The 27,826-nt window shown below is 40.4% G+C and overlaps 2 protein-coding genes across 3 annotated transcripts; one reads left to right on the top strand and one right to left on the bottom strand.

Annotated features, from left to right (window-relative positions):
• The first annotated feature begins 3,536 nt into the window (after positions 1 to 3,536).
• On the top strand, positions 3,537 to 18,377 carry LOC110508760 (cytochrome P450 7B1). Of its 2 annotated transcripts, XM_036966220.2 has the most exons (7): positions 3,537 to 3,747; positions 10,583 to 10,639; positions 10,864 to 11,000; positions 11,231 to 11,830; positions 15,060 to 15,266; positions 16,200 to 16,378; positions 16,759 to 18,377. In XM_036966220.2, the coding sequence occupies exons 4-7, from the start codon at positions 11,239 to 11,241 to the stop codon at positions 17,050 to 17,052; spliced, it is 1,272 nt and encodes a 423-aa protein (XP_036822115.2). In that variant the 5' UTR covers positions 3,537 to 3,747; positions 10,583 to 10,639; positions 10,864 to 11,000; positions 11,231 to 11,238; the 3' UTR covers positions 17,053 to 18,377. The 2 variants fall into 2 exon arrangements, with proteins under 2 accessions (XP_036822115.2, XP_021445217.3); XM_021589542.3 differs by lacking the exon at positions 10,583 to 10,639 and having other exon boundaries at positions 3,545 to 3,747.
• An 83-nt stretch (positions 18,378 to 18,460) lies between these two features.
• Positions 18,461 to 19,858, bottom strand: LOC110508761 (class E basic helix-loop-helix protein 22-like). Its single transcript, XM_021589544.3, has one exon. It carries the CDS (start codon positions 19,756 to 19,758, stop codon positions 19,078 to 19,080), a length of 681 nt encoding a protein of 226 aa, XP_021445219.1. The 5' UTR covers positions 19,759 to 19,858; the 3' UTR covers positions 18,461 to 19,077.
• Positions 19,859 to 27,826: the final 7,968 nt, after the last annotated feature.

Raw genomic sequence — 27,826 nt, 5'->3', positions numbered from 1 at the left:
TCAATGCATGCAGTTGCTGGAGGGTTTCTTTCTGATAAAAAAATCCCTTCCATTTGGATTTTGCTGTATCTCAACTTTAGACAGGCTAATCTCGGTTAGGCCAGAACAAAAATATTGCGTCATTTGGTCAGATCTGTCCACGAGAGATTATACAGGGTTAGAACCTTCAACAGTATTATTTATTCACATACTGTGCAGTATCACATCATCAAATCAAAATCTATTTGTCACATGTACCGAATACAACAGTGAAATGCTTACTTACGAGCCCTTATTAACCTCAATGCAGAGTTGAAAAAAGTTTTTTAAAAACTAAATAAACTAAAGGAAAAATAGTAACACAATGAAATAAAAATAACAACACTATATAGGGGTACTTGCTTGCTAGCTAGCTAACTACGGCTAACTTATAGTCACATCAAACAGTGCAGACAGAATAACAACAGTAGCTGCATTTGTTTAAGCTGTTTCCTAGGGACATTAATTTGGATACGTCCATAACAATAAGCTAATGAGGCACGATTTCGCCTGGCATAGAACATGTGCTCTCTCGTTAGGAAACTGTTGTTCAGAGGAGCTAGCCAACAACACAGATAACACAAAATAACTTCAAACTGAAGCTGGAAAGACTGCAAACGAGCTGCACTTTGTTTCATTTGACCTTTTTTCAATTGACATTTCTTTGTTTTTATTAAAATGATGCCAGCTGATTAATGATTTCGACTGGCTGAGAAACGCTGCCTGCCTCTCTCATCCCGACTCCCGACCCTTACACGTTCATTACTATGGGACAGTTGGAGATCGAATTTGAAAATTTAAACAATGTTGAAAATGTCAGAGACAAAGAGCAAGGTTTATACATATCTCCACTGTTGAAAACTAAATGTTAGTCTAAAAGAAATGTGAGATCATGTCTAGATGCTTTTTATAGTGGAGATCAAGTTTCTAACTTCCGTGCCTGGGCTGATGAGACAGTGGATTGCTCAGATGGAACAGAGTAAATAGGCATTTTAATGTCATAGATTTAGCCATTTGTAACTTGTGGAATAGACACCGAATGGAATGCGCTTTTAACCTATCAGCATCAAGGATTAGACCCACCCGTTGTATACTTAAACAATAAGGCCCGAGGGGGTGTCATTATATGGTTAATATACCACGGCTAAGGGCTGTTCTTATGCACTACGCAAAGCGGAGTGCCTGGACACAGTTCTTAGCCGTGGTATATTGGCCATATATCACAAACTCCCGATGTTACGGTGCGTGAATGAGGACCCAAAAGCGAATTAACGTAAACAGAGCTTCTTTAATAACAAAACATACGTAGGCTCAGATGGACCGGCAGATTCCGACAGGACAGGACAAGGTTGCAGCAAACATGACGATAGTCTGGTTCAGGCATGAATAACACAAACAAGAATCCGACAAAGACAGAAACAAAAACAGAGAGAGATATAGAGGACTAATCAGAGGGAAAAAGGGAACAGGTGGGAAAAGGGGTGACGAGGTAGTTAGGAGGAGACAAGGAACAGCTGGGGGAAAGAGGGGGAGAAAAGGTAACCTAATAACGACCAGCAGAGGGAGACAGGGTGAAGGGAAAGGACAGAAACAAGACACAACATGACAATACATGACACCCGAGGTGCCTTATTGCTATTATTAACTGGTTACCAATGTAATTTGAGCAGTAAAAAATAAACATTTTGTCATACCCGTGGTACATGATCTGATATACCATGGCTATCAGCCAATCAGCATTCAGGGCTCGAACCACCCAGTTGATAAATTAATGTAATTATATGCCATTGTTCTTTGTTTACAGTAGTAGGTAAGGCAGGAAGGCTAGGCTGGTAGGCTACGCCCTATGCCTCAGTTATTTAGCTGTTTGTGCACATGCAGCAACAAGACAGGAGTTCATGCATTGTAGGATTTTTTCATGTGTTGTTCAAACATTTTCATGTTTTCATGTGTTGCTGCCATGCTATGTTGTTGTTTTAGGTCTATCTTGTCATGATGTGTGTTTTGTCCTATATTTAACATTTTTAATCCCAGCCCCCATCCCCGTAGGAAGCCTTTTGCCTTTTGGTAGGCCATCATTGTAAATAAGATTTTTTTTACTTAACTGACTTGCCTAGTTAAATAAAGGTTAAATAAACAAATTAGACCATGTTCTAGAGAGGATATATGGTGCTTTCAAGAAAACTGGGAACTAGGGGGAAAAAACGAGGTCAAATAATGACAGTGATCTTCAGGTCGGAAAGTCGTAACTCTAGAAAGATGCCGATGTTTCCGATTTGGAATTGCGAGTTTGGGTCTTCCCAGTCAGAGCTCGTTTCCCCCGAGTTCCTAGGTGTTTTGAACATGGCAACAGACTAGATCGCAGACAAAATCCAACAGAAAAACATGTATTGAGCTCAACACTATCGCATTGCTACACATAGACAAGGCTTCTTTCATCAACTCTGTGAATTTAGGCCTTCTACTGACTTCCTGTAGCCTAATAAAGGATACATTGTCCCGCCTAACACAGGTCTTTGTTAGATAGCCTAGTGGTCAGGGCCCATTTTAAGGCTTAAAATTCATCGTTAGAACCTTAGTAGGAGCGTCGTTAAATCTTCCGAGCCGTTTCCCAAAACCATAGTTTTTAACGTTGCATTTGAAAACGCTCGTAATCTAACGCCTGCCTCCACTCGTAAAACAGATATAAACGTCATTTAGAGGTGTATCTCAACCCCATAGAAAATCTTTGGAGGGAGTTGAAAGTCTGTGTTGCCCAGCAACAGCCCCAAAACGTCACTGCTCTAGAGGAGATCTGCATGGAGGAATGGGCCAAAATACCAGCAACAGTGTGTGAAATCCTTGTGAAGACTTACAGAAAACGTTTGACCTCTGTCATTGCCAACAAAGGGTATATAACAAAGTATTGAGATAAACTTTTGATATTGACCAAATACTTATTTTCCACCATAATTTGCAAATAAATTCATTAAAAATCCTACAATGTGATTTTCTGGATTTTTTTCCCCTCATTTTGTCTGTCATAGTTTAAGTGTACCTATGATGAAAATTACAGGCCTCTCTCATCTTTTTAAGTGGGAGAACTTGCACAATTGGTGGCTGACTAAATACTTTTTTGCCCCACTGTATATACTGTACCTTGTTATTAGCCTGTACCTATAATTGTTGATCAGTTAGGTAGCATGTTAACTAACTACCAATACACTGCTTAAAACTATAATTGTTCAGAATGTGTAGGTTTCGTAAAAGAAAATAAATAAAATGTAATTGTTCAATAATGTGTAATTGCTCAATAATTCAATGTGTTGTATTTAAAAATAAAAAATGTGATCATATAAAATGCGTTGTGTTTATATTACTTTTACAAATAGAAATATATGATAATAAACAAATAAATCTAAACTAACAAATGTCAAATCATATTTTTCGCCGAGATGGCCAGTCAATTTGAGTAACATTAGTGTGTATTTTACGTAATGACGCAGTTTTACGTTATTACGCAATGACGTCATCACGTCATAACATCATAACGTCATTTAGCAACTTTCAGCAACAAATTGACCAGTAGGACTGAGACCGGTTGATTTCAGCTGTCGATTACAACTTCCCGAGTCTTTATTTATTGTGGAGTGTCTGATCATTCCCAAACGAAATGTTAGAGTTTGTTTTACCATTGTTTCTTGGCTTTTTGGCGCTCTACTTACTCAGCGTGCGATTCAGGAGAACAAGGCAAGTGGTGGATGAATTCATAGTTTATTTCAATTTTGTTGGTGTTCGCGTTGGTTGCTGTATGCTAGGAATTAAACTTTTGTCTAAACCCTTGAAGTTGATCAACATATTTGTTGGAGAATCCTGGCCAAGTTTTTTTTAAAACAAGTTCTTTATGTGACTAATATCAAGCAATCGATTATTGTGACAAAGCATCAGACTTGTGTAAGAACATGAGAAGCCTTTTTCAAATTCGGCACACTCATATGTGTGTACATTTTAGACAAGTTCACAGTCCCTGATTAGATGGAAACAATGGGCTTTAAGTTCTAGACCTGAATTTGAGGGATATAGATAGTATTGTAACAATGTAAATATTCTATGGCATCAGCCTATGTACACCACTGAGTTTGCTCTTTGACCATAGTTTGCATAATCTTAAAGACCTGTATTATTTCCCCTTTATAATACAGTGGGTTGTAGTTAATGAATGTCTTACATTTTGTAAATTTGAGTCATTTAGCAGAGACACAGGATTTGATTTGAGGATCAGACCTGGTGGGTTAAAATACCATTTGAACTATTTCTAATACTTTGAGCGTTTGCTCTATAGTCTAGAGTAGACTGCATGGAGTACCAGATAGGTGTAATGTGTAACTCTTTGTTCTCAAAACTTACAGTTTTGGGACCATTAAATGTTTTTATATTTTTTATGATTTCACCTTTATTTAACAAGGTAGGCTAGTTGAGAACAAGTTCTCATTTACAACTGCGAACTGGCCAAGATAGAGCAAAGCAGTGCGACACAAACAACAAAGAGTTACACATAGGATAAACAAACGTACAGTCAATAACACAACAGAAAAGTCTATATACAGTGTGTGCAAATGTAGTAGAGGTCGACCGATTATGATTTTTCAACGCCGATACTGATTATTGGAGGACCAAAAAAAGCCGGTACTGCTAAATTTTAAAAAATAAAATAAAAATTATATTATTATAATTAAAAAAATATATATATTTGTAATAATGACAATTACAAAAATGCTGAATGAACAATGAACCTTATTTTAACTTAATATAATACATCAATAAAATCAATTTAGTCTCAAATAAATAATGAAACATGTTCAATTTGGTTTAAATAATGCAAAAACAAAGTGTTGGAGAAGAAAGTAAAAGTGCAATATGTGCCTTGTAAAAAAAAGCTAATGTTTAAGTTCCTTGCTCAGAACATGAGAACATATGAAAGCTGGTGGTTCCTTTTAACACGAGTCTTCAATATTCCCAGGTAAGAAGTTTTAGGTTGTAGTTATTATAGGACTATTTCTCTCTATACCATTTGTATTTCATATACCTTTTGACTATTGGATGTTCTAATAGGTACTTTAGTATTGCCAGCCTAATCTCGAGAGTTGATAGGCTTGAAGTCATAAACAGCGCAATGCTTGGAGCATTGCGAAGAGCTGCTGGCAAACGCAGGAAAGTGCTGTTTGAATGAATGCTTACGAGCCTGCTGCTGCCTACCACTGCTCGGTCAGACTGCTCTATCAAATCATAGACTTAATTATAATATAATAACACACAGAAATACGAGCCATAGGTCATTAATATGGTCAAATACGGAAATACGGAACCGTTCCGTATTTTATCTAATGGGTGGCATCCATAAGTCTAAATATTGCTGTTATTTATTTTATTTTACCTTTATTTAACCAGGTAAGTTGAGAACAAGTTCTCATTTACAATTGCGACCTGGCAATTGCGACCTGTTACATTGCACAACCTTCAATGTTATGTCATACTTACGTAGATTTCTGGCAAATTAGTTCGCAACGAGCCAGGCGGCCCAAACTGTTGCATATAACCTGTATTTCATATACCTTTTGACTATTGGATGTTCTAATAGGTACTTTAGTATTGCCAGCCTAATCTCGAGAGTTGATAGGCTTGAAGTCATAAACAGCGCAATGCTTGGAGCATTGCGAAGAGCTGCTGGCAAACGCAGGAAAGTGCTGTTTGAATGAATGCTTACGAGCCTGCTGCTGCCTACCACTGCTCGGTCAGACTGCTCTATCAAATCATAGACTTAATTATAATATAATAACACACAGAAATACGAGCCATAGGTCATTAATATGGTCAAATACGGAAATACGGAACCGTTCCGTATTTTATCTAATGGGTGGCATCCATAAGTCTAAATATTGCTGTTATTTATTTTATTTTACCTTTATTTAACCAGGTAAGTTGAGAACAAGTTCTCATTTACAATTGTGACCTGGCAATTGCAACCTGTTACATTGCACAACCTTCAATGTTATGTCATACTTACGTAGATTTCTGGCAAATTAGTTCGCAACGAGCCAGGCGGCCCAAACTGTTGCATATAACCTGACTCTGCATGCAATGAATGCAAGACAATTTCCCTAGTTTAATATTGCCTGCTAACATGAATTTCTTCTAACTAAATATGCAGGTTTAAAAAAATATACTTCTGTGTATTGATTTTAAGGAAAGCATTGATGTTGATGGTTAGGTACATTCGTGCAACGATTGTGCTTTTTTCGCAAATGCTCTTTTGTTAAATCATCCCCCGTTTGGCAAAGTTGGCTGTCTTTGTTAGGAAGAAATGGTCTAAACACAGTTCGCAACGAGCCAGGCGGCCCAAACTGCTGCATATATATATATATATATATATATATATATATATATATATATATATATACTTGTGTATTGATTTTTAAGAAAGGCGTTGATGTTTATGGTTAGGTACACATTGGTGCAACAACAGTGAATTGCGAATGTGCTTGTTAAATCACCGTTTGGCAAAGTAGGCTGTGATTCAATGATAAATTAACAGGCACCGCATCGATTATATGCAACGCAGGACAAGCTAGATAAACTAGTAATATCATCAACATTAACCATGTGTAGTTAACTAGTAATTATGTTAAGAATGATTGTTTTTTATAACATGTGTTTAATGCTAGCTAGCACCTTACCTTGGCTCCTTGCTGCACTCGCATAACAGGTAGTCAGCCTGCCACGCAGTCTCCTCGTGGAATGCAATGTAATCGGCCATGATCTGTGTCCAAAAATGCCGATTACCTATTGTTATGAAAACTTGAAATCAGCCCTAATTAATGGGCCATTCCGATTAATTGTCGACATCTAAAATGTAGTCAGATTAGGGAGGTAAAGCAATAAATAGGCCATAGCGGCGAAATAATTACTATTTAGCAATTAAACACTCGAGTGATAGATGGGCAGAAGATGAATGTGCAAGTAGAGATACTGGGGTGCAACAAAAAAAACAATATGGGGATGAGGTAGTTGGGTGGGCTCTTTACAGATGGGCTATGTACAGGTGCCATGATCGGTAAGCTGCTCTGACAGCTGATGCTTAAAGTTAGTGAGGGAGATATAAATCTCCAGCTTCATTGATTTTTGCAATTCGTTCCAGTCATTGGCAGCAGAGCACTGGAAGGAAAGGCGGCCAAAGTAAGAGTTGCCTTTGGGGGTGATCAGTGAAATATACCTGCTGGAGCGCGTGCTACGGGTGGGTGCTGCTATGGTGACAGGTGAGCTGAGATAAGGTGCGGCTTTACCTAGTAATGACTTGGAGCCAGTGGGTTTGGAGACGAATATTAAGCGAGGGCCAGCCAACGAGAGCGTACAGGTCACAGTGGTGGGTAGTATATATGGCTTTGGTGGCAAAACAGATGGCACTGTGAAAGACTACATCCAATTTGCTGAGTAGTGTTGGAGGCTATTTTGTAAATTACATCGCTGAAGTCCAGGATCGGTAGGATAGTCAGTTTTACTAGGGTATGTTTGGCAGCATTAGTGAAGGATGCTTTGTTGCGAAATAGGAAGCCGATTCTAGATTTTGGATTGGAGATGCTTAACGTGAGCCTGGAAGGAGAGTTCAGTCTAACCAGACACCTCGGTATTTGTAGTTGTCCACATAGGACTTGAGCTACAGGCAGTTAGATTTGGGTATGACATTTAGAATAAAAAATGTAAAAGGGGGGCTATCCCTAAGAGAAAGAAACAGGTCCTCCTATATACTTAATTTAGTTATTTATCCAACTTTAGTTGTGATACATACGTTGGGCTATATGTTTTGATTTTTAATACATTGTAAGGCTGCATGATGCGACTAATGATTTGAAATAAGTTGCATGAAAGGCATGAGCTCTGCTTTTGTCTTTTTGTGCTGGCTGTACACACTTCATCAGTCTCTTATTCACAATTTGACAAGTACTTGATAAAACCTCAAATAATTATACAACTTTCCACATTGAGGTGTGGGACTATGATTTGAAAAAGTACCCAAAAAAAGGCATGTGCCGTTTCTTGCCTTACTGCACACAAGCTGGAGCATCATTCACAAGTGATAGGCTAATATTGTCACCCATCAGACTATTCTTCATTTCATCTTGTCTTTACATATACTAAATAATATGTGTGAATTTTTTGGGATTTACAATGGGCCATTATCATGCACCTGTCTCGAAGCAGGGGGTAGGGGGAAAACGATACGTCATCTATGTACTTAAATAGCGAATGGAGGAGGCTTTTCCCCGTGGTTTATTTTCATGCCAGCCAGGTAGGCTATACTCCAGTTGTAAAGAGAAGCAATGTGCTTAATATTAGGAATGTTGAGAAAAATATATAGTAGACCTAGCCTATAGAAAGCGGATAGGATGCTCTTTTTTGATTAGATTTTGTTTTGCATAGCCTATAGAAATGTTGTGCAACATGGACTCTCATGAAATGTTTGATTAGATTTTGCTTGATGTCAGAGTGATTAGAGAGACAATAGAGTGCTGAGTACCAGGCAGTTAGCGAGTTTGGTAGGCTACTAATGATCAGCAGCATCATAGCTTGGAGAAGCCTAATAACCGTGACTAAACGATCAGGGTGGAATTTGACTGCAGGTGTGGCGGTAATACGGTCACTGTAAAAGCCCTAGTCAGGTGTACGAGCAAGGCAGATGTCCTGGGTTCGAGCCGCGTTATGAGCCGAATGAAGAAGAAGCGGTCTAATTGATACACTGCTATGTGGACATCTGTTCTAATATTGTTACTGATGCATGGGGTCCTTATTCTGATGCTGGCCTCTCCAAATGTGCTCACTGCTGGCAGACACTATCAGACTCCCTGATTGCTTCTGACAAGTGGCTGGCAGGCAGTAGTGTGGACTAGGTGGGGGGGCACAAGCATAGCAACAACAAGTAAGCCTGGGCTGAGACTTGTCAGCTTGAGGTCTCACAGATAGCAGATCGTCTCATGACCCGCTCTCTCCACACTAGCCCTGGGATGGATAAGTACACATATTAGTTTAGCACTGACGTTGCACAGATTAGTATTGTTTTGTTGATCTCATGCATTATTTTGTGGCAAAGAAGACTGATCTGTGCTGCACCAAGTCAGCTCCAGATACACAGATACTTCCTTGCATAAGACGTGTTTCCAAAAACAAATACACAGCAAAGGAAGGATGATGTAACAGTTAGCCTATCTATTTGTTTTCAATGGCACAATGCTTTGTAGGATAATGCACCTTACAATGTTGCCTCAATTTCATCAGTATGATAACCCACTGACATTATGTGTCTATAGGGCAAAGATGGGATAAGATGACGGGTAACATTGTGCCCCTAGGTCAGCCACTGTATGCTAATAGTCTAGTGTACACACCCTGTGGCTATAGAATATATAAGCAAATGTCTCACCAGCTCTACCTCCTAACTGGTCAAATGAATCCTGATTGGTAAACATATCCCTAAGCTTCAAAGATCATAATATGAAGGGCATTATGATTCTATGTCATGCATATAAAAGCGTTATGAATGCTACATATCACCCCTCTACATAAAGTGTTAGCAAAATATTTGATAATAGCTTTTTGAAGCAGCTAGTTTTGTATTAGTTTTCTGGCCACTTCTGCAAGATCATCCACAATAAAGGAGAAATAATGTTCTGTGCTTAAGCCTAGCTTTAAAGTGGAGTAAATATTAGGCCTGTCGTGTGTGTGTGTGTGTGTGTGTGTGTTAAGTCCTGTTGACAGGATCAACAAATTGCTCCCAGCATTTCTTTAGGTCAAATCTAATGCATGGTTGTTACTGCACCCGCCAACACCACAGTTATTAATAGCCCATCATGACATTCCTTGGCCTAGGGACAGAAACATATTTTTGTTGCCTCTGATTCTGATAGCCTTAAACGGCAAATGTTTGTCAAAGCTTGTTGATTTGAAAATAAAATAAACCATAGTAACATTAGATGTGATGAGCTACATACGGATAGGAAGAGAATATTTAATTTGAACCATAGGATAGAGTGAAAGATTATTATTTTTATTTTACCTTTAACAAATTCTTATTTTCAATGACGGCATAGGAACAGTGGGTTAACTGCCTGTTCAGGGGCAGAAGACAGATTTGTACCTTGTCAGCTCAGGGATTTGAACTTGCAACCTTCCGGTCACTAGTCCAACGCTCTAACCACTAGGCTACCCTGCCGCCCATGTTACATTTCCTTGGGAAAATAATCAGCTAACTCTTCCTGGAATCGCTCTGAGCTATGACATTGCTATGCAGGACTCACTCCTATGTTGCCTTTGTAATTGTTTCCCATCTGCATTCACTTAAGATACAGCTGTTGAAAGCTGTTTGAGCTGGATACTGTTTGTAAACCTGGAGTGATTCCTACTCTGTCAGCTAATTCGGCCTGAGATGATGCTCTGTGTCATGTCTGTGTTTTCAGGTTTTAAATGATTTCTTCAGTATACCTTGCTGACCAGTAGCTGCTGTATTTTTTTTTTTGTTACACTGTATGTGGTAAAGGAGAGTTGTAGCTGCTACCAATCCACCTTGAAGTTTTGGGAGACCCCTGATCACATGGTACGCCTTGTCTCATGAATATTGCAAAGATGTTCGTAGTTTCTTTGTCCTTAAGTTCGAATCACTTAGGCTTGCATTTATATTGTATTTGAATCAGTCAGATCTATGTTTTCTCTTATTTCATCTGAAAGATTGTTGATGGATATATTTGTTGATATGACATACTGTATATCTGTTTTTACCTAATGTAAAATACACATTTCCTATGTTCTTCTCTATTATAGGAGAGATGGGGAGCCTCCACTTATAAATGGTTGGATCCCATTCCTTGGAAAGGCTTTGGAGTTTGGGAAGAATGCACATAGGTTTCTGGCAGCACATAAGGAGAAACATGGAGATGTATTTACTGTGCTGATTGCTGGTGGGTAATAGTAGTGTTTAATGTATACATTTTATCATAGTATGGTTAAAAAAGGAGCAAAGGAATTTTGATGAAATGTTTGATGAAATGTATATGTATTGTGCTTCTTACGAAATAATCCTCTTTAAATGGTCTTTAAAAACAGTAAAGTTACTAACAATATGATTAGACAGTATATTACACACGTTTCATGCCTGAAATACAATCCTGTTCTCACATTTCCCCTTCAGGCAAATACATGACCTTCATAATGAATCCGTTGCTGTATCCGTATGTCATCAAACATAAAAAACAGCTGGACTTCCATGAGTTTTCTGACCAAGTGGCCCCCTTGACGTTCGGCTACCCCCCTGTCGGGAGCGGAAAGTTCCCCGGTATGAGCGAGCACATCCAGAGGTCCTTCCACCTTCTACAGGGCGACAACCTCAATAACCTGACAGAAAGCTTGATGGGAAATCTCATGTTTGTGTTCCGACAAGACTACCTTACTGGGGAGAGCGAGTGGAGGACTGAAAGTGTGTACCAACTCTGCAATTCAATCATGTTTGAGGCTACTTTCCTGACCCTGTTTGGCAAGCCTGCCCATTCCAGCAGACACAGCGGAATGGTGACGCTTCGAGAGGACTTTGTCAAGTTCGACACCATGTTTCCCCTCCTCATCGCCAGGATCCCTATCTCTCTGCTGGGAGGAACCAAGGCCACTCGGGATAAACTGATCAACTACTTCCACCCTCAGAGAATGTCTGGATGGTCCAACACCTCAGGGTTCATAAAGGAAAGAGCAGCAGTGCTTGAACAGTATGACTCCTTGGGAGATGTCGATAAAGCAGGTAAACACAGATGCTTTTCTCTCTGTATACACCTACAACATAAAATGTTCTATTTTGACTTCAACAAGGACATTCCAAACCTCAGTTGTAACTCCTACCGAGTAACTCTGGGTATCTCTCACCCAATACCCTGCCCTGAGTCACTGTTGCTAGCCGGCTACCACCCGGGTACTGTACCCTGCACCTTGGAGACTGCTGCCCTATGTACAGTTGAAGTCGGAAGTTTACATACACCTTAGCCAAATACATTTAATCTCAGTTTTTCACAATTCCTGACATTTAATCCGAGTAAAAATCCCCCGTCTCAGGTCAGTTAGGATCACCACTTTATTTTAAGAATGTGAAATGTCAGAATAATAGTAGAGATTTATTTTAGCTTTTATTTATTTCATCACATTCCCAGTGGATCAGAAGTTTACATACACTCAATTAGTATTTGGTAGCATTGCCTTTAAATTGTTTAACTTTGGTCAAACGTTTCGGATAGCCTTCCATAAGCTTCCCACAATAAGTTGGGTGAGTTTTGGCCCATTCCTCCTGCTGGAGCTGGTGTAACTGAGTCAGGTTTGTAGGCCTCCATGCTCGCACACGCTTTTTCAGTTCTGCCCACAAATGTTCTATAGGATTGAGGTCAGGGCTTTGTGATGGCCACTCCAATACCTTGACTTTGTTGTCCTTAAGCCATTTTGCCACAACTTTGGAAGTATGCTTGGGGTCATTGTCCATTTGGAAGACCCATTTGCAACCAAGCTTTAACTTCCTGACCGATCTTTGTCCCCATGTGTAGTTGCAAACCGTAATCTGGCTTTTTTTAATGGCGGTTTTGGAGCAGTGCCTACTATTGTTTGTACAGATGAACGTGGTACCTTAGTCTTAATGTCAACAGTGAAGAGGCGACTCCGGGATGCTGGCCTTCTAGGCAGAGTTCTTCTGTCCAGTGTCTCTGTTATTTTGCCCATCTTAAACTTTTATTTTTATTGTCCAGTCTGAGATGTGGCTTTTTCTTTGCAATGCTGCCTAGAAGGCCAGCATCCCGGAGTCGCTTCCTCACTTGACGTTGAAACTGGTGTTTTGCGGGTACTATTTAATGAAGCTGCCAGTTGAGGACTTGTGAGGTGTCTGTTTTAGAGGTCGACCGATTAATCGGAATGGCCAATTTAATCAGGGCCAATTTCAAGTTTTCATAACAATCGGAAATTGGTATTTTTGGGCGCCGATTTTTTGGGGGTATTTTTTTTGTATATTTTTTTTTCTTAATTTAACTAGGCAAGTCAGTTAAGAGCACATGCTTATTTTCAATGACTGCCTAGGAACGGTGGGTTAACTGCCTTGTTCAGGGGCAGAACGACAGATTTTCACCTTGTCAGCTCGGGGGATCCAATCTTGCAACCTTACAGTTAACTAGTCCAACGCAATAACGACCTGCCTCTCTCTCGTTGCACTCCACAAGGAGACTGCCTGTTACGCGAATGCAGTAAGCCAAGGTAAGTTGCTAGCTAGCATTAAACTTATCTTTATAAAAAACAATCAATCATAATCACTAGTTAACTACACATGGTTGATGATATTACTAGATATTATCTAGCGTGTCCTGCGTTGCATATAATCTGACTGAGCGGTGGTAGGCAGAAGCAGGCATGTAAACATTCATTCAAACAGCACTGTCGTGTGTTTTGCCAGCGGCTCTTCGTTGTGCGTCAAGCATTGCACTGTTTATGACTTCAAGCCTATCAACTCCCGAGATGAGGCTTGTGTAACTGAAGTGAAATGGCTAGCAAGTTAGCGCGCGCTAATAGCGTTTCAAACGTCACTCGCTCTGAGCCTTCTAGTAGTTGTTCCCCTTGCTCTGCATGGGTAACGCTGCTTCGATGGTGGCTGTTGTTGTTGTGTTGCTGGTTCGAGCCCAGGGAGGAGCGAGGAGAGGGACGGAAGCTATACTGTTACACTGGCAATACTAAAGTGCCTATAAGAACATCCAATAGTCAAAGGTTAATGAAATACAAATGGTATAGAGGGAAATAGTCCTATAATTCCTATAGTAACTACAACCTAAAACTTCTTACCTGGGAATATTGAAGACTCATGTTAAAAGGAACCACCAGCTTTCATATGTTCTCATGTTCTGAGCAAGGAACTGAAACGTTAGCTTTGTTACATAGCACATATTGCACTTTTACTTTCTTCTCCAACACTTTGTTTTTGCATTATTTAAACCAAATTGAACATGTTTCATTATTTACTTGAGGCTAAATTTATGTTATTGATGTATTATATTAAGTTAAAATAAGTGTTCATTCAGTATTGTTGTAATTGTCATTTATTACAAATCTATTTTAAAAATCGTCCGATTAATTGGTATCGACTTTTTGGTCCTCCAATAATCGGTATCGGCGTTGAAAAATCATAATCGGTCGACCTCTAGTCTGTTTCTTAAACTAGACACTCTAATGTACTTGTCCTCTTGTTCAGTTGTGCACCGGGGCCTCCCAATCCTCTTTCTATTCTGGTTAGAGCCAGTTTGCGCTGTTCTGTGAAGGGAGTAGTACACAGCGTTGTACGAGATCTTCAGTTTCTTGGCAATTTCTCGCATGGAATAGCCTTAATTTCTTAGAACAAGAATAGACTGAGTTTCAGAAGGAAGGTATTTGTTTCTGGCCATTTTGAGCCTGTAATCGAACCCACAAATGCTGATGCTCAAAAATACTCAACTAGTCTAAAGAAGACCAGTTGTATTGCTTATTTAATCAGAACAACAGTTTTCTGCTGTGCTAACATAATTGCAAGGGTTTTCTAATGATCAATTAGCCTTTTAAAACGATAAACTTAGATTACCTAACACAATGTGCTATTGGAACACAGGAGGGATGTTTGCTGATAATGGGCCTATGTAGATATTCCATTAAAAATCAGCCGTTTCCAGCTACAGTAGTCATTTACAACATTAACAATGTATACACCGTATTTCTGATCAATTTGATGTTATTTTAAACAAGGACATTTCTAAGAGACCCCAAAACTTTGAACAGTAGTGTATATATTTTTTTCTTGTGCCAGACTGACATTGCTTGTGCTAATATTTCTTAATTTCTTTCTTCAAGCATTTTTTGGGATTATGTATGTATTACTACACTGTGAGAGCTAGAAACTCAAGCATTTCACTGCACCTTTGTTAACATCTGTAAACTTTAATTTAATTAAAATATCTCTTTCTTACCTTTACCTGCCCCAGCTCATCATTTTGCCATTCTATGGGCGTCGGTGGGAAACACAGTCCCAGCCACCTTCTGGGCCATGTATTACCTGCTGACGCACCCAGAGGCCCTTGCAGTCGTGCGTGAGGAGATCCATGGTGTCCTGCAGGTCTCAGGAATAGAAACACACCACAACAGAGACCTCACCTTCACCAGAGAACAGCTGGACAGCCTACTGAATCTGGGTAGGTTATTGTTATGATGTATTATTGTTAAGTTGGTCTTAATCGCAGCACCCAGAACCAAATCAGCTACTCTACTGTCATAAGAGATTAGGTTTGTCTGCAGTGTCCAAATTTCCCTTTGCATTTTTCATATAATTTTCTCTCCTGATTGTGTTAAATGGTCTCAGCCCCAAGCACACAGGGTTCAGTTGAGTCAATGATAGTGTGGCTTCGAGAGGGCCTTCCAATCCTTTGTATGTCTGACTATACAAACAAACAGAGGGCTTCTTATTACACTCCTACTCTGTAGTGGCAGGTGCTCTGTGTGTACATTTTAGGGCACATCTTCCTGTCCCCACCCCCCAAAAGAATCCCTCCAGGCTCTGTACCTGTCACATTAAATCACACTGCTGCACCCACCATGTGGACTGTAGCCTCATCTCTTCTGACAACTGCATGCTCAGGGACAAATGCCACTGGTGTAGATTCTCTGTGGCTCCCTCTCTCTCACACTACTAACGATGTCATCTCCCTTAGGGGAAGACAGTGGAATATCTGTTCCACATCTGTTTGTTCTTATAAGTGATAGGGGGTACTCGGCTACGTTTTGTATTATTCTCTCTTCTATGGTGTTATCTCTTAAGATTGTAATTGGTTTTAATGAAAAACACTGCTAGTCAAGATACCTTTATGTATGCATGTGTAAATAAAGCTATGTATGACTTATGATTATTCAGCTTGTGTTTTATCCATTTTGCTAGAGCAGTTCATGTTTCTAACGAATAGCCCTTCAAGTCTCAAAGCTTTCCCTCCTGTGTGAGTATGTGTATGTACAGTAGTGAGTCAGTACTGGGCCACTCAAGGTTAAAAAAATACAATTTTAAAAAAGTACCTCAGATAGGCCAGAACAAAATACCTCTGGTGACTAACTGAACTGTTCTGTTGTGTTCTCAGAGAGCTCCATAAATGAAAGTCTGCGGCTGTCTTCAGCCTCCATGAACATCCGCATGGCCCAGGAGGACTTCAGCTTGCGGCTGGAGGGAGAGCGCTCCATTGGAGTGAGGAAGGGAGATCTCATCTCCCTGTATCCCCAGAGCATGCACATGGACCCCGGGATCTACGAGAATCCAGAGGTAAAGAAGACCAGTCGTTCAGATTCTGTGGGCGTCCTAGAATGGCTGTAGGCTCTCTCGCCTTCACTGTGTCTGGTCTGGGGGTTTTGTTGTTCTGCTGAATTGCCTTCCCACACCACCTGGTGTGTGTGTCCACAGGTTAGATTAATGAGCAGAATGCATGGACTGTGAAAGATTGAATCCACCCACTGGCCTTCAGAAGGTCACTGCATGCATGCTAATGTAATCTGGGTGTGACTGGTGATAACCTTGCCATGATCTGTGACTAAGCAAAATGGAAACATTCCTGGAATATGCAATAAGATGGAATATTAACCTTTATTATTTAAGGCGCTGAAAAATAAAGCTTTACACACTTATTTATATTACCCCTCTGATAGATCTACAAGTTTGACCGATACATCGAAAACGGAAAGGAAAAGACAGACTTCTATAAGGACGGCCAGAAGCTGAAGTACTACCGGATGTCTTTCGGCTCGGGCTCCACTAAGTGCCCGGGAAGGCACTTTGCGGTGAATGAGATAAAGCAGTTCCTCTCTCTGCTGCTACTCTACTTTGACATGGAGGTGTTGGAGGGGCAGAAGCCGTGTACCCTGGACCCCAGCCGTGCTGGCCTGGGCATCCTGCTCCCTACCAGTGACGTCCAGATCCGCTACAGGCTACGTCGATCCTGAGAGGAGGAGGACATCTGTATATGAACAAACACTAGAGGGCTGAGCCCTGTGTGGCTGATGGATTTGATTTCTCATCGGATGCATCCCAAATGGTACCCTATTTATTCCCTACATAGTGCACTACTTTAGACCAGGAACCATAGGGCTTTTGTCAAAAGTACTGCACTATATTGGCAATAGGGTGCCATTTGGGACACACATGGATTATTATTCACACAAGTAGCTATTGACTGAACAGCAATGCATTGCTAATTTGTCAATGTATTATATTAGGACAGACTAACAGTGGGCAGGATTGGCGAATCTGCTAGCTAGGGACCTTTGGTGTTTTATTCCATAGGACAGAATGATCCATTAATTGTTAACAGTTTTTGCTGTTTATAACAGATAGTATTTTATTTGAATACTAAAAATATGTTTGTTTATTATGCCTTGCATTATAAAACCATATATACCAGGGTATATATGGGCCCTGGATTAATGTCGCAAAATGAAATAATATTTAATTTATATATATTTTTTGAAATAGGAACTGTCAGGGTCTCAACTTCCTGTTGAGTTAGAATATTAGAATACACAAGGTGCAATTTCAAAATGTGTTTGTGCATCAGCAGTTCACCTGTTATGTCAGTCACTCAATTAGCTCATGTCAGCAATACATTTTTTTGATTGGTAAGTTAGTCTAGCCAGCTATCTTGACCTATAGTAATCGTGGTTGAATTACCTACCGGGGCCCCCATTGATTTTGTTATTCACTCTCACTCAGATATCATATTAAAAACGGCAAACATTTCTCTCCACCCCATGACAAAATGTGTAGAATTGCAGGAAATTAACTCAAATTATTTAACATTTTTTCACTGTCAAAGTTGCCCATCCCTGATCTATACTGTACAACAGTAGTTGAATCAAATAGTTGAACTATATTACAGGGTAAAAGGACAATGTGATAAAAGCTTTATGTTGTAAATATGGTGGTGTCCCTAAAACATGACTGATTTATTAGTTTCATTTTTCTATAACATTAACCAACCATTTAAGTTATACATTCAAATGTCTTTCCTATTTCAAGAGTCCTACAGAGTATTTACAATTCATGAAATAAATTACAACTGGACAAATCAGTTCTGCATGTGGCAGTAATTTTATTCCTTAATTTTTTTCCAATAGTGACCTATTCTCTTAATTGATCCAGTGAATCTGCAAGGTTATTAACTATATGCTCAGAGGAATTATTTTGTTTGACCAACTCTCTTCTGTGAGTACAGCGTTCTGATCGTTGTTTGTCATTAATGCTGTCCCTGGTAATAAAATGATTCCATTCATGTTTGTCAAATGCCTGCATTATTAAATAGTATTTAGGGAAACGTAAATTACACAATTAATGACCAAATTACATGTATGAAAATATTTGTATTGTATTTATTTGGGTAAAAGATATATAGCCTAAAACAAAATGTACAATAGCACTTAAAAAGATTCATTAAAACACTTCCAATGTAGTCCTTGACGGTAAAAACTATAATTGATTGATATCATTATCAAACTTAGGCCTATGGGCTACCTATTAATTCACCCAATATTCACAATTGCTCTTTGTAACTAATTTGGGTTTGATTGTACATAGCCCATGCATTGAGGTTTAGGCTACTGGAAAACAGACCATAACATATCTATCTATCTTATGTCACCAATACAATTTATCCATCGAACATCATCTAATAAAACTGAAGAAAATGTACCGTAGGACATAATGGTTAAATAAGACTAAACATAATTTGTTAAAAGGCTAACCATTTTGACCATGTTAGCTGTCATTTAATTAGATTAGTTAGATTTTGTAAAACTATTTTCGAAACGCAATCACCATGCAGAACAGAGTCATATATTATAGGACTCCATGTTCTCGTAATATGTGACTACTTCTGTCAGTCACGCTGATCCCGTCAATTCAGTTGTGCTCACGAAGCTTGAAGTTCCCTGTTAGTGTCGGACACAACTGTTCAAGGTTTATTGTTGACATTTTTATTTATTGAAGAGATTTGCATTGCTATTGAAAGGGTCCGGAACCCCAGCAGAGAACGGGTATCCTGTCTGCTGGTCATACCGCCCTAATCCGGGTGCACCAGCAGTATTCGCAGCAGTAACGCCAGGTCCATGGTTAAGATAACTAACAAGTCTTCTCATCTCTTCAAGTGCTTGTGCCTGCATGAGGATGTAGTTTTTGGCGAGGAGCAAAGTGGCTATTTTTGATAACTTCCGTACGGATGGGCTGTGCGCGTAGGGGATCACCGACCGCAGTTCATCGAGCGCGTCGTTCAGGTCGTGCATCCTCCTCCTCTCTCGGGCGTTAATGTTGAGCCTCAACACCTTCTGCTCTTTGTGTTTCTTACCTGCTGCGTCACATTTGGCCATTGATGCCATGAGCCTTTCCTCTGGAAAAAGCACCATGTCACTCCGACCAATGCCATCACTGTCATCATCCTGACTCTGCTCCCCACCACTGCTCTCCGCTGCTGCGGCGGTGTTCTTTAAAAATTCCCCGTACTTTACGCACAACGATTCGGATGGGAAGCCAAGTGTTCCCGCCCGACATCCGGCCATTGTTCCCGGTTGTGAGTGCTCCCGATCAAAACGGATGGGTGATTGTCGGTCTCTTGGAGAGGGAGACAGTCCTATGCTGGAGCCCGGTCTGAAAGAATCCATCCTTTTGCGTCCAAGCGCTGGATCTTTGTGAAGGTCTCGCCACTACAGCGTTCTGTGTGCGCAGTCCTGTTGAGTCAGTCGTTCTTGCCCTGGTTTCTGCCTGCCGCTTTACTAAATCTTGATGTTACACTTGTCCTGTGACTGTTTAATATGACACAGTGCCGTGCGCCCTCAGAGGTTCACCTTCACGAGATAGTGAAACACCACATTAGGAAAAGCATGAGCCAGGCAGTTTTCTACTTGATTAACTCCAGGCAGTACTGAGACATTTATTTTATGGACCAAATCTAGAGACTACAACCCATGCGTAATAAACTAGCCACATTGTGATGCCACTGACCATATTTTACGTTAATGTGCGCTGCCATGACAGGGTTGATGATCATGGTTGCATCCCGTGTCAATCATTGGCTTAAATCATAAAACAAATCAGTTGACTTGACTACTGTTTTAAATGCATAGTAAAGATAACTCTGTGGCTTTGGGCAGCATAGGCCAGGTGTATGCTGGACTACTCCATAGGCTACTGGTCTGTGCCTTTCTTTCAGATAAAATAATATCCACACATCTGAGTTTATTTGTCAGATGAGCTTAACATATTTCTGCCAAAGTATAATTTAGAAATTATTTGGAAAAGACAACACTCTGTAAAATATCTATTATTTTATAGTTCCAAATATCAAACAAAATCAACCAGACAAGGGCCATATTTCACAAGGAGTCCATCTACCAGTTCAACTAAACAATTGATTATTCCTTAAGCTCCTCCCTTAGTGTAGAGCCCCAGTTATGAGACTTCTTAGCTACAATGAATGGAACATAAAGTCTATAAGTCTATTCTTCTATACATTAACCATAATGGCACATTGACTCGAGGATCCTTGCTGAATGCTATTTTGCTATGGTATAGGACCTAGTGTTTCCTTATTCTTTTTTGTCTGGATGTTACCTATTAGTTATACAATTTCATTAGTAATAAAAACGATTACTTTTTCAAATTGGAGAGGTGAAGAGACTGCTGACCAGCAGTGGACATGTTACTGCCCTTGAAGGATTACGTAACTTTCAGCTGTAACTACACTACCAGCATCTCCTAATCTCTTCTGGTACATCCAATTCACAAGGGACTCTCCTCAGTATGTCCACGTTTTGTCACATGCACAGGATACAGCAGGTGTAAAACAGTACAGTGAAATGCTTACTTGCGAGCTCTTTCCCAACAATGCAGAATAAATGTAATACAGATTACAGAAAAACAAGAAATGAGAATTAAAAAACCGACGAGAATGCAAGTTATGTACAGGTCAATTCCAGTACCATTATATTACGATGTGCAGGGCTACTGAAGTGATCATGGTAGGTACACGACATGACCAACAGTATTTAGACACCTGCTTGTCAAACATCATTCCAAAATCATAGGCATTAATATGGAGTTGGACTCCCTTTTGATGCTATAACAGCCTCCATTCTTCTGGGAAGGTTTTCCACTAGATGTTGGAACATTGCTGCGGGGACGCTTCCATTCAGCCACGCGCATTAGTGAGGTCGGGCACTGATGTTGGATGAAAAGGCCTGGCTCACCGTCAGCATTCAAATTCATCCCAAAGGTGTTCAATGGGGTTGAGGTCAGGGCTCTGTACAGGTCAGTTAAGTTCTTCCACACCGATCTCGACAAACCATTTCTGTATGGACCTCGCTTTGTGCAGAGGGGCTTTGTCATTCTGAAACAGGAAAGGGCCTTGCCCAAACTTCTATCACAAAGTTGGAAGCACAGAAACATCTAGAATGTCATTGTAGGCTGTAGCGTTAATATTTCCCTGAAACTAAGAGGCCTAGCCCGACCCATGAAAAACAGCCCTAGACCATTATTCCTCCACCACAAAACTTTACTGTTGGCGCTATGCATTCGGGCAGGTAGCGTTCTATTGGCATCCACCAAACCCAGATTCGTCCATTGGACTGCCAGATGGCGAAGCATGATTAAATACTCCAGAGAATGCATTTCCACTGCTCCCAAAGGTCAATGGCGACGAGTTTTACAACTCTCCAGCCGACGCTTAGCATTGTTTATGATGACCTTAAGCTTGTGTGCGGCTGCTCAGACATGGAAACCCCATTTCATGAAGCTCCCGATGAACACTTATTGTGCTGATGTTGCTTACAGAGGCAGTTTGGAACTCGGTAGCGAGGGTTGCAACCGAGGACAGACAATTTTTATGTGTTACATGCTTCATCACTCGGCAGTCCCGTTCTATGATCTTGTGTGGCCTACCACTTCATGGCTCAGCCATTGTTGCTCCTAGACGTTTCCACTTCACAATAACAGCACTTAAGAGTTCACCGGAGCAGGGCAGAAATTTGACAAACTGAGCTCCTCAGTAATGCCATTCTACTGCCAATATTATGTCTACGGAGATTGCATGGTTGTGTGTTAGATTTTATAGACCTGTCAGCAACTGGTGTGGCTAAAATAGCCGAATCCACTAATTTGAAGGGGTGTCCACACACTTTTGTGTGTATATACAGTACCAGTCAAAAGTATGAACACCTATTCATTCATTTATTTTATTTAACCCTTATTTTACCAGGTAAGTTGACTGAGAACACATTCTCATTTACAGCAAAGACCTGGGGAATAGTTACAGGGGAGAGGAGAGGGATGAATGAGCCAATTGTAAACTGGGGATGATTAGGTGACCGTGATGGTATGAAGGACAGATTGGGAATTTAGCCAGGACACCGGGTTTAACACCCCTACTCTTACGATAAGTGCCATGGGATCTTCAGTGACCACAGAATCAGGACACCAGTTTAACGTCCCATCCGAAAGACGGCACCGTACACAGGGAAACATCCCCAATCAAGTGGTGGGAAGTGGTGGGAAATTGGGATATTTTTTTAGACCATAGGAAAGGGGGCCGCCTACTGCCACACCACTTCCAGTAGCATCTGGTCTCCCATCCAGGGACCAACCAGGACCAACCCTGCTTAGCTTTTAGAAGAAAGCCAGCAGTGGGATGCAGGGTAATATGCTGCTGGCTAATTCAAGGCTTTTTCTTTATTTTTACATGGTAGAATAATAGTGAAGACATAACTATTAAATAACACATATGGAATCATGTAGTAACCAAAAAAGTGTTAAACAAATCAAAATATTTATATTTGAGATTATTCAAAGTAGCCAACCTTTGCCTTGATGACAGCTTTGCACACTCTTTGCATTCTCTCAACCAGCTTCACCTGGAATGCTTTTCCAACAGTCTTGAAGGAGTTCCCACATATGCTGAGCACTTGTTGGATGCTTTTCCTTCACTCTGCAGTCCAACTTATCCCAAACCATCTCAATTGGGTTATCACTCTCCTTCTTGATAAAATAGCCCTTACACTGCCTGGAGGTATGTTGGGCCATTGTCCTGTTGAAAGCAAATTATAGTCCCACTAGGCGCAAACCAGATGGGATGGCGTATCGCTGCAGAATGCTGTGGTAGCCATGCTGGTTAAGTCACAAGCAAAGCAACCCCACACTATCACAGCTCCTCCTCCATGCTTCACGGTGGGAACCACACATGCGGAGATCATCCACTCACCTACCCGTCTCACAAAGACACAGCGGTTGGGACCAAATGTCCATTGCTCGTGTTTCTTGGCCCAAGCAAGTCTTATCTTATTATTGGTTTCCTTTAGGTGTGGAATCTTTTTCTTTGCAGCAATTCAACCATGAAGTCCTGATTCAAGCTCCTTTGAATAGTTGATGTTGAGATGTGTCTGTTACTTGAACACTGTGAAGCATACATTTGGGCTGCGATTTGAGGCGGGTAACTAATGAACTTATCCTCTGCAGCAGAGGTAACGCTGGGTCTTCCTTTCCTTTGGCAGTCCTCAAAGGAGCCAGTTTCATCATAACGCTTGATGGTTTTTGCAACTGCACCTGAAGAAACATTCAAAGTTCTAAGTGTTCCAGATTAAGACATGAAGGTCAGTCAAAGTGGTGGACTGTCATTTCTCTTTGCTTATTTGAGCTGTTCTTGCCATAATATGGACTTGTTTTTTTTACCAAATAGGCCTATCTTCTGTATACCAACCCTACCTTGTCACAACTGATTGGCTCAAACGCATTAAGAAGGGAAAAAAATCCACAAATTAACTTTTAATAAGGCACACCTGTTAATTGAAATGTATTCCAGGTGACTACCACATTAAGCTGGCTGAGAGAATGCCAAGAGTGTGCAAAGAGTGGCTACTTTGAAGAATCTAAAATCTAAAATATATTTTGATTTATTTAACACTTTTTGGTTACTACATGATTCCATATGTGTTATTTCATAGTTGTAATGTCTGAACTATTATTCTACAATGTAGACAATAGCAAAATAAATAAAAAAAACCCTTGAATGAGTAGGTGTGTCAACTTTTGTGTATGTATATACAGTTGAAGTCAGAAGTTTACATACACCTTAGCCAAATACATTTAAACTCAGTTTTTCACAATTCCTGACATTTAATCCTAGAAAAAAATCCCTGATTTAGGTCAGTTAGCATCACCACTTTATTTTAATGTGAAATGTCAGAATAATAGTTGAGAGAATTATTTATTTCCGCTTGTATTTCTTTCATCACATTTCCAGTGGGTCAGAAGTTTACATACACTCAATTAGTATTTGGTAGAGTTGCCTTTAAATTGTTAAACTTGGGTCAAACGTGTTGGGTAGCCTTCCACAAGCTTTCCACAATAAGTTGGGTGAATTTTGGCCCATTCCTCCTGACAGAGCTGGTCAGGTTTGTAGGCCTCCATGCTCGCACACGCTTTTTCAGTTCTGCCCACAAATTTTCTATAAGATTGAGGTCAGAGCTTTGTGGTGGCCTCTCCAATACCTTGACTTTGTTGTCCTTAAGCCATTTTGCCACAACTTTGGAAGTATGCTTGGGGTCATTGTCCATTTGGAAGACCCATTTGCGACCAAGCTTTAACTTCCTGACTGATGTCTTGAGATGTTGCTTCAATATATCCACCTAATTTCCCTCCGTCATGATGCCATCTATTTTGTGAAGTGCACCAGTCCCTCCTACAGCAAAGCACCCCCACAACATGATGCTGCCACCCCCGTGCTTCACGGTTGGGATGGTGTTCTTCGGCTCTATTGTACTTCTCCTCTTGCTCAGTTGTGCACCGGGGCGTCCGACTTCTCTTTCTATTCTGGTTAGAGCCAGTTTGCTCTATTCTGTGAAGGGAGTAGTACACAGCGTTGTACAAGATCTTCAGTTTCTTGGCAATTAGTCACATGGAATAGCCTTCATTTCTCAGAACAAGAATAGACTGATGAGTTTCAGAAGAAAGTTCTTTGTTTCTAGTCATTTTGAGCCTGTAATCGATCCCACAAATGCTGATGTGTACTCTACTCTATATCATCTACTGCATCTTTATGTAATACATGTATCACTAGCCACTTTAAACTATGCCACTTTGTTTATATACCCTACATTACTCATCTCATATGTATATACTGTACTCGATACCATCTACTGCATCTTGCCTATGCCGTTCTGTACCATCACTCATTCATATATCTTTATGTACATATTCTTTATCCCTTTACACTTGTGTGTATGAGGTAGTAGTTTTGGAATTGTTAGGTTAGATTACTCTTTGGTTATTGCTGCATTGTTGGAACTAGAAGCACAAGCATTTCGCTACACTCACATTAACATCTGCTAACCATGTGTATGTGACAAATAAATTTGATTTGATGCTCCAGATACTCAACTAGTCTAAAGAAGGCCAGGTTTATTGCTTCTTTAATCAGAACAACACTTTTCAGCTGTGCTAACATAATTGCAAAAGGGTTTTATAATGATCAATTAGCCTTTTAAATGGTACACTTGGATTAGCTTACACAACGTGCTATTGGAACACAGGATTGATGGTTGCTGATAATGGGCCTCTGTACGCGTATGTAAAAATCAGCTGTTTCCAGTGATAATAGTCATTTACAACATTAACAATGTCTACACTGTATTTATCCATTTGATTTTAAATGGACAAAAATGTGTTTTTCTTTCAAAACAAGGACATTTCTAACTGACCCCAAACTTTTGAATGGTGTGTGTGTGTGTGTGTGTGTGTGTGTGTGTGTGTGTGTGTGTGTGTGTGTGTATACATGTAAACAAAGGCATAAAGTGTCTGGGCGGTTGTTTTGTACATTGTACTGGGTCCGGCGAGTTTGTGGGGAAAGTGACATCATTTGAATGCTACAGCCCTCTTCTTTTTGGAAATTGATCTCAAATCTTACTGCTGGCAATGTCATAAGAACCCCCCCCCCCCACTCCATAGAGTATGCAATGTAGGTCAAGTCACCAAAAAGTGCAAACATTTCGTTTGCATGGAAAGGGTACACCCTGGTGGTCATTGTATAGGAATGTACACTGGAGCAAAACTATAAACACACCAAGTAAAGTGTTGGCCCCATGTTTCGTGAGCTGAAATAAAAAATCCCATAACTTTTCTATACGCACAAAAGCCTTATTTCTCTAAAATTGTATATCTTTCTGTAATAAAGCCATTTTGTGGGGAAAAACTAATGGCTGAGCTTGGCGCCCCAGTGGGTGGGCCTGGCACCCAAGTAATGACAAAGAGTAAACTGGTTTAGACATTTTTGCAAATGTATTAAAAATTAAAAAACATACCTTATTTACATAAGTATTCAGACACTTTACTATAAGAATCATTATTGAGCTCAGGTGCATCCTGTTTCCATTGATCATCCTTCAGATGTTTCTATAACTTGATTGGACATGATTTGGAAAGACACATACCTGTCTATATAAGGATCCACAGTTGCCAGTGCATGTCAGAGCAAAAACCAAGCCGTGATGTTGAAGGAATTGTTTGTTGAGCTCTGAGACAGGATTGTTTCGAGGCACAGATCTGGAAATGGTACGAAAAAATGTCTGCAGCATTGAAGGACCCCAACAACACAGTGGCCTCCATCATTCTTAAACGGAAGAAGTTTGGAACCACCAAGACTCCTACAGCTGGCCGCCCGGCCAAACTGAGCAATTGGGGAGGAAAAGGCCTCGGTCAGGGAGGTGAACAAGAACCCAATGGTCACTCTGACAGAGCTCCAGAGTTCCTCTGTGGAGATGGGAGGATCTTCCAGAAGGACAACCATCTCTGCAGCACTCCACCAATCAGGCCTTTATGGTAGAGTGGCCAGACGGAAGCCACTCCTTAGTAAAAGACAGCCTGCTTGAAGTTTGCCAAAGACACCTAAAGGACTCTCAGACCATGAGAGACAAGATTCTCTGGTCTGATGAAACCAAGATCAAGCTCTTTGGCCTCTGAGTGCCAAGCGCCACGTCTGGAGGAAACCTGGCACCATCACTACGGTGAAGCATGGTGGTGGCAGCATCATGCTGTGGGGATGTTTTTCAGCAGCAGGGACTGGGAGACTAGTCAGGATTGAGGGAAAGATGAACAGAGTAAAGTACAGAGAAATCATTGATGAAAACATGCTCCAGAGCGCTCAGGACCTCAGACTGAGGCGAAGGTTCACCTTCCAACAGGACAATGACCCTAAGCACACAGCCGAGACACTGCAGGAGTGGCTTCGGGACAAGTCTCTGAATGTCCTTGAGCGGCCCGGACTTGAACCCGTTCAAACATCTCTGGAGAGACCTGAAAATGTATTTGTAGCAACACTCCCCATCCAACCTGACAGAGTTTAAGAGGATCTGCAGAGAAGAATAGGAGAAACTCCCCAAATACAGGTGTACCAAACTTGTAGCGTCATATTCAAGAAGACTTGAGGCTGTAATCACTGCCAAAGGGGCTTCAACAAAGTATTGAGTATTTCTGTTTTTTATAAATTAGCAAAACATTTCTAAACCTGTTTTTTCTTTGTCATTATGGAGTATTGTGTGTAGATTAAGGAGGGGAAACTGATTTAATCCATTTTAGAATAAGGCTGTAACCTAACAAAGTGGAAAAAGTCAAGGGGTCTGAATACTTTCAGAATGCACTGTATATCGGTTGATAGGTAGAGACTTCAGCTTTCTCCTGATATGTATA

The sequence above is a fragment of the Oncorhynchus mykiss genome, chromosome 28, assembly GCF_057628025.1.
Source record: "Oncorhynchus mykiss isolate SJ-2025 chromosome 28, ASM5762802v1, whole genome shotgun sequence".
NCBI lineage: Eukaryota > Metazoa > Chordata > Actinopteri > Salmoniformes > Salmonidae > Oncorhynchus > Oncorhynchus mykiss.
The sequence above is the reverse complement of the archived record's forward strand: the minus strand, read 5'-3'. Positions and strand labels throughout refer to the sequence as shown.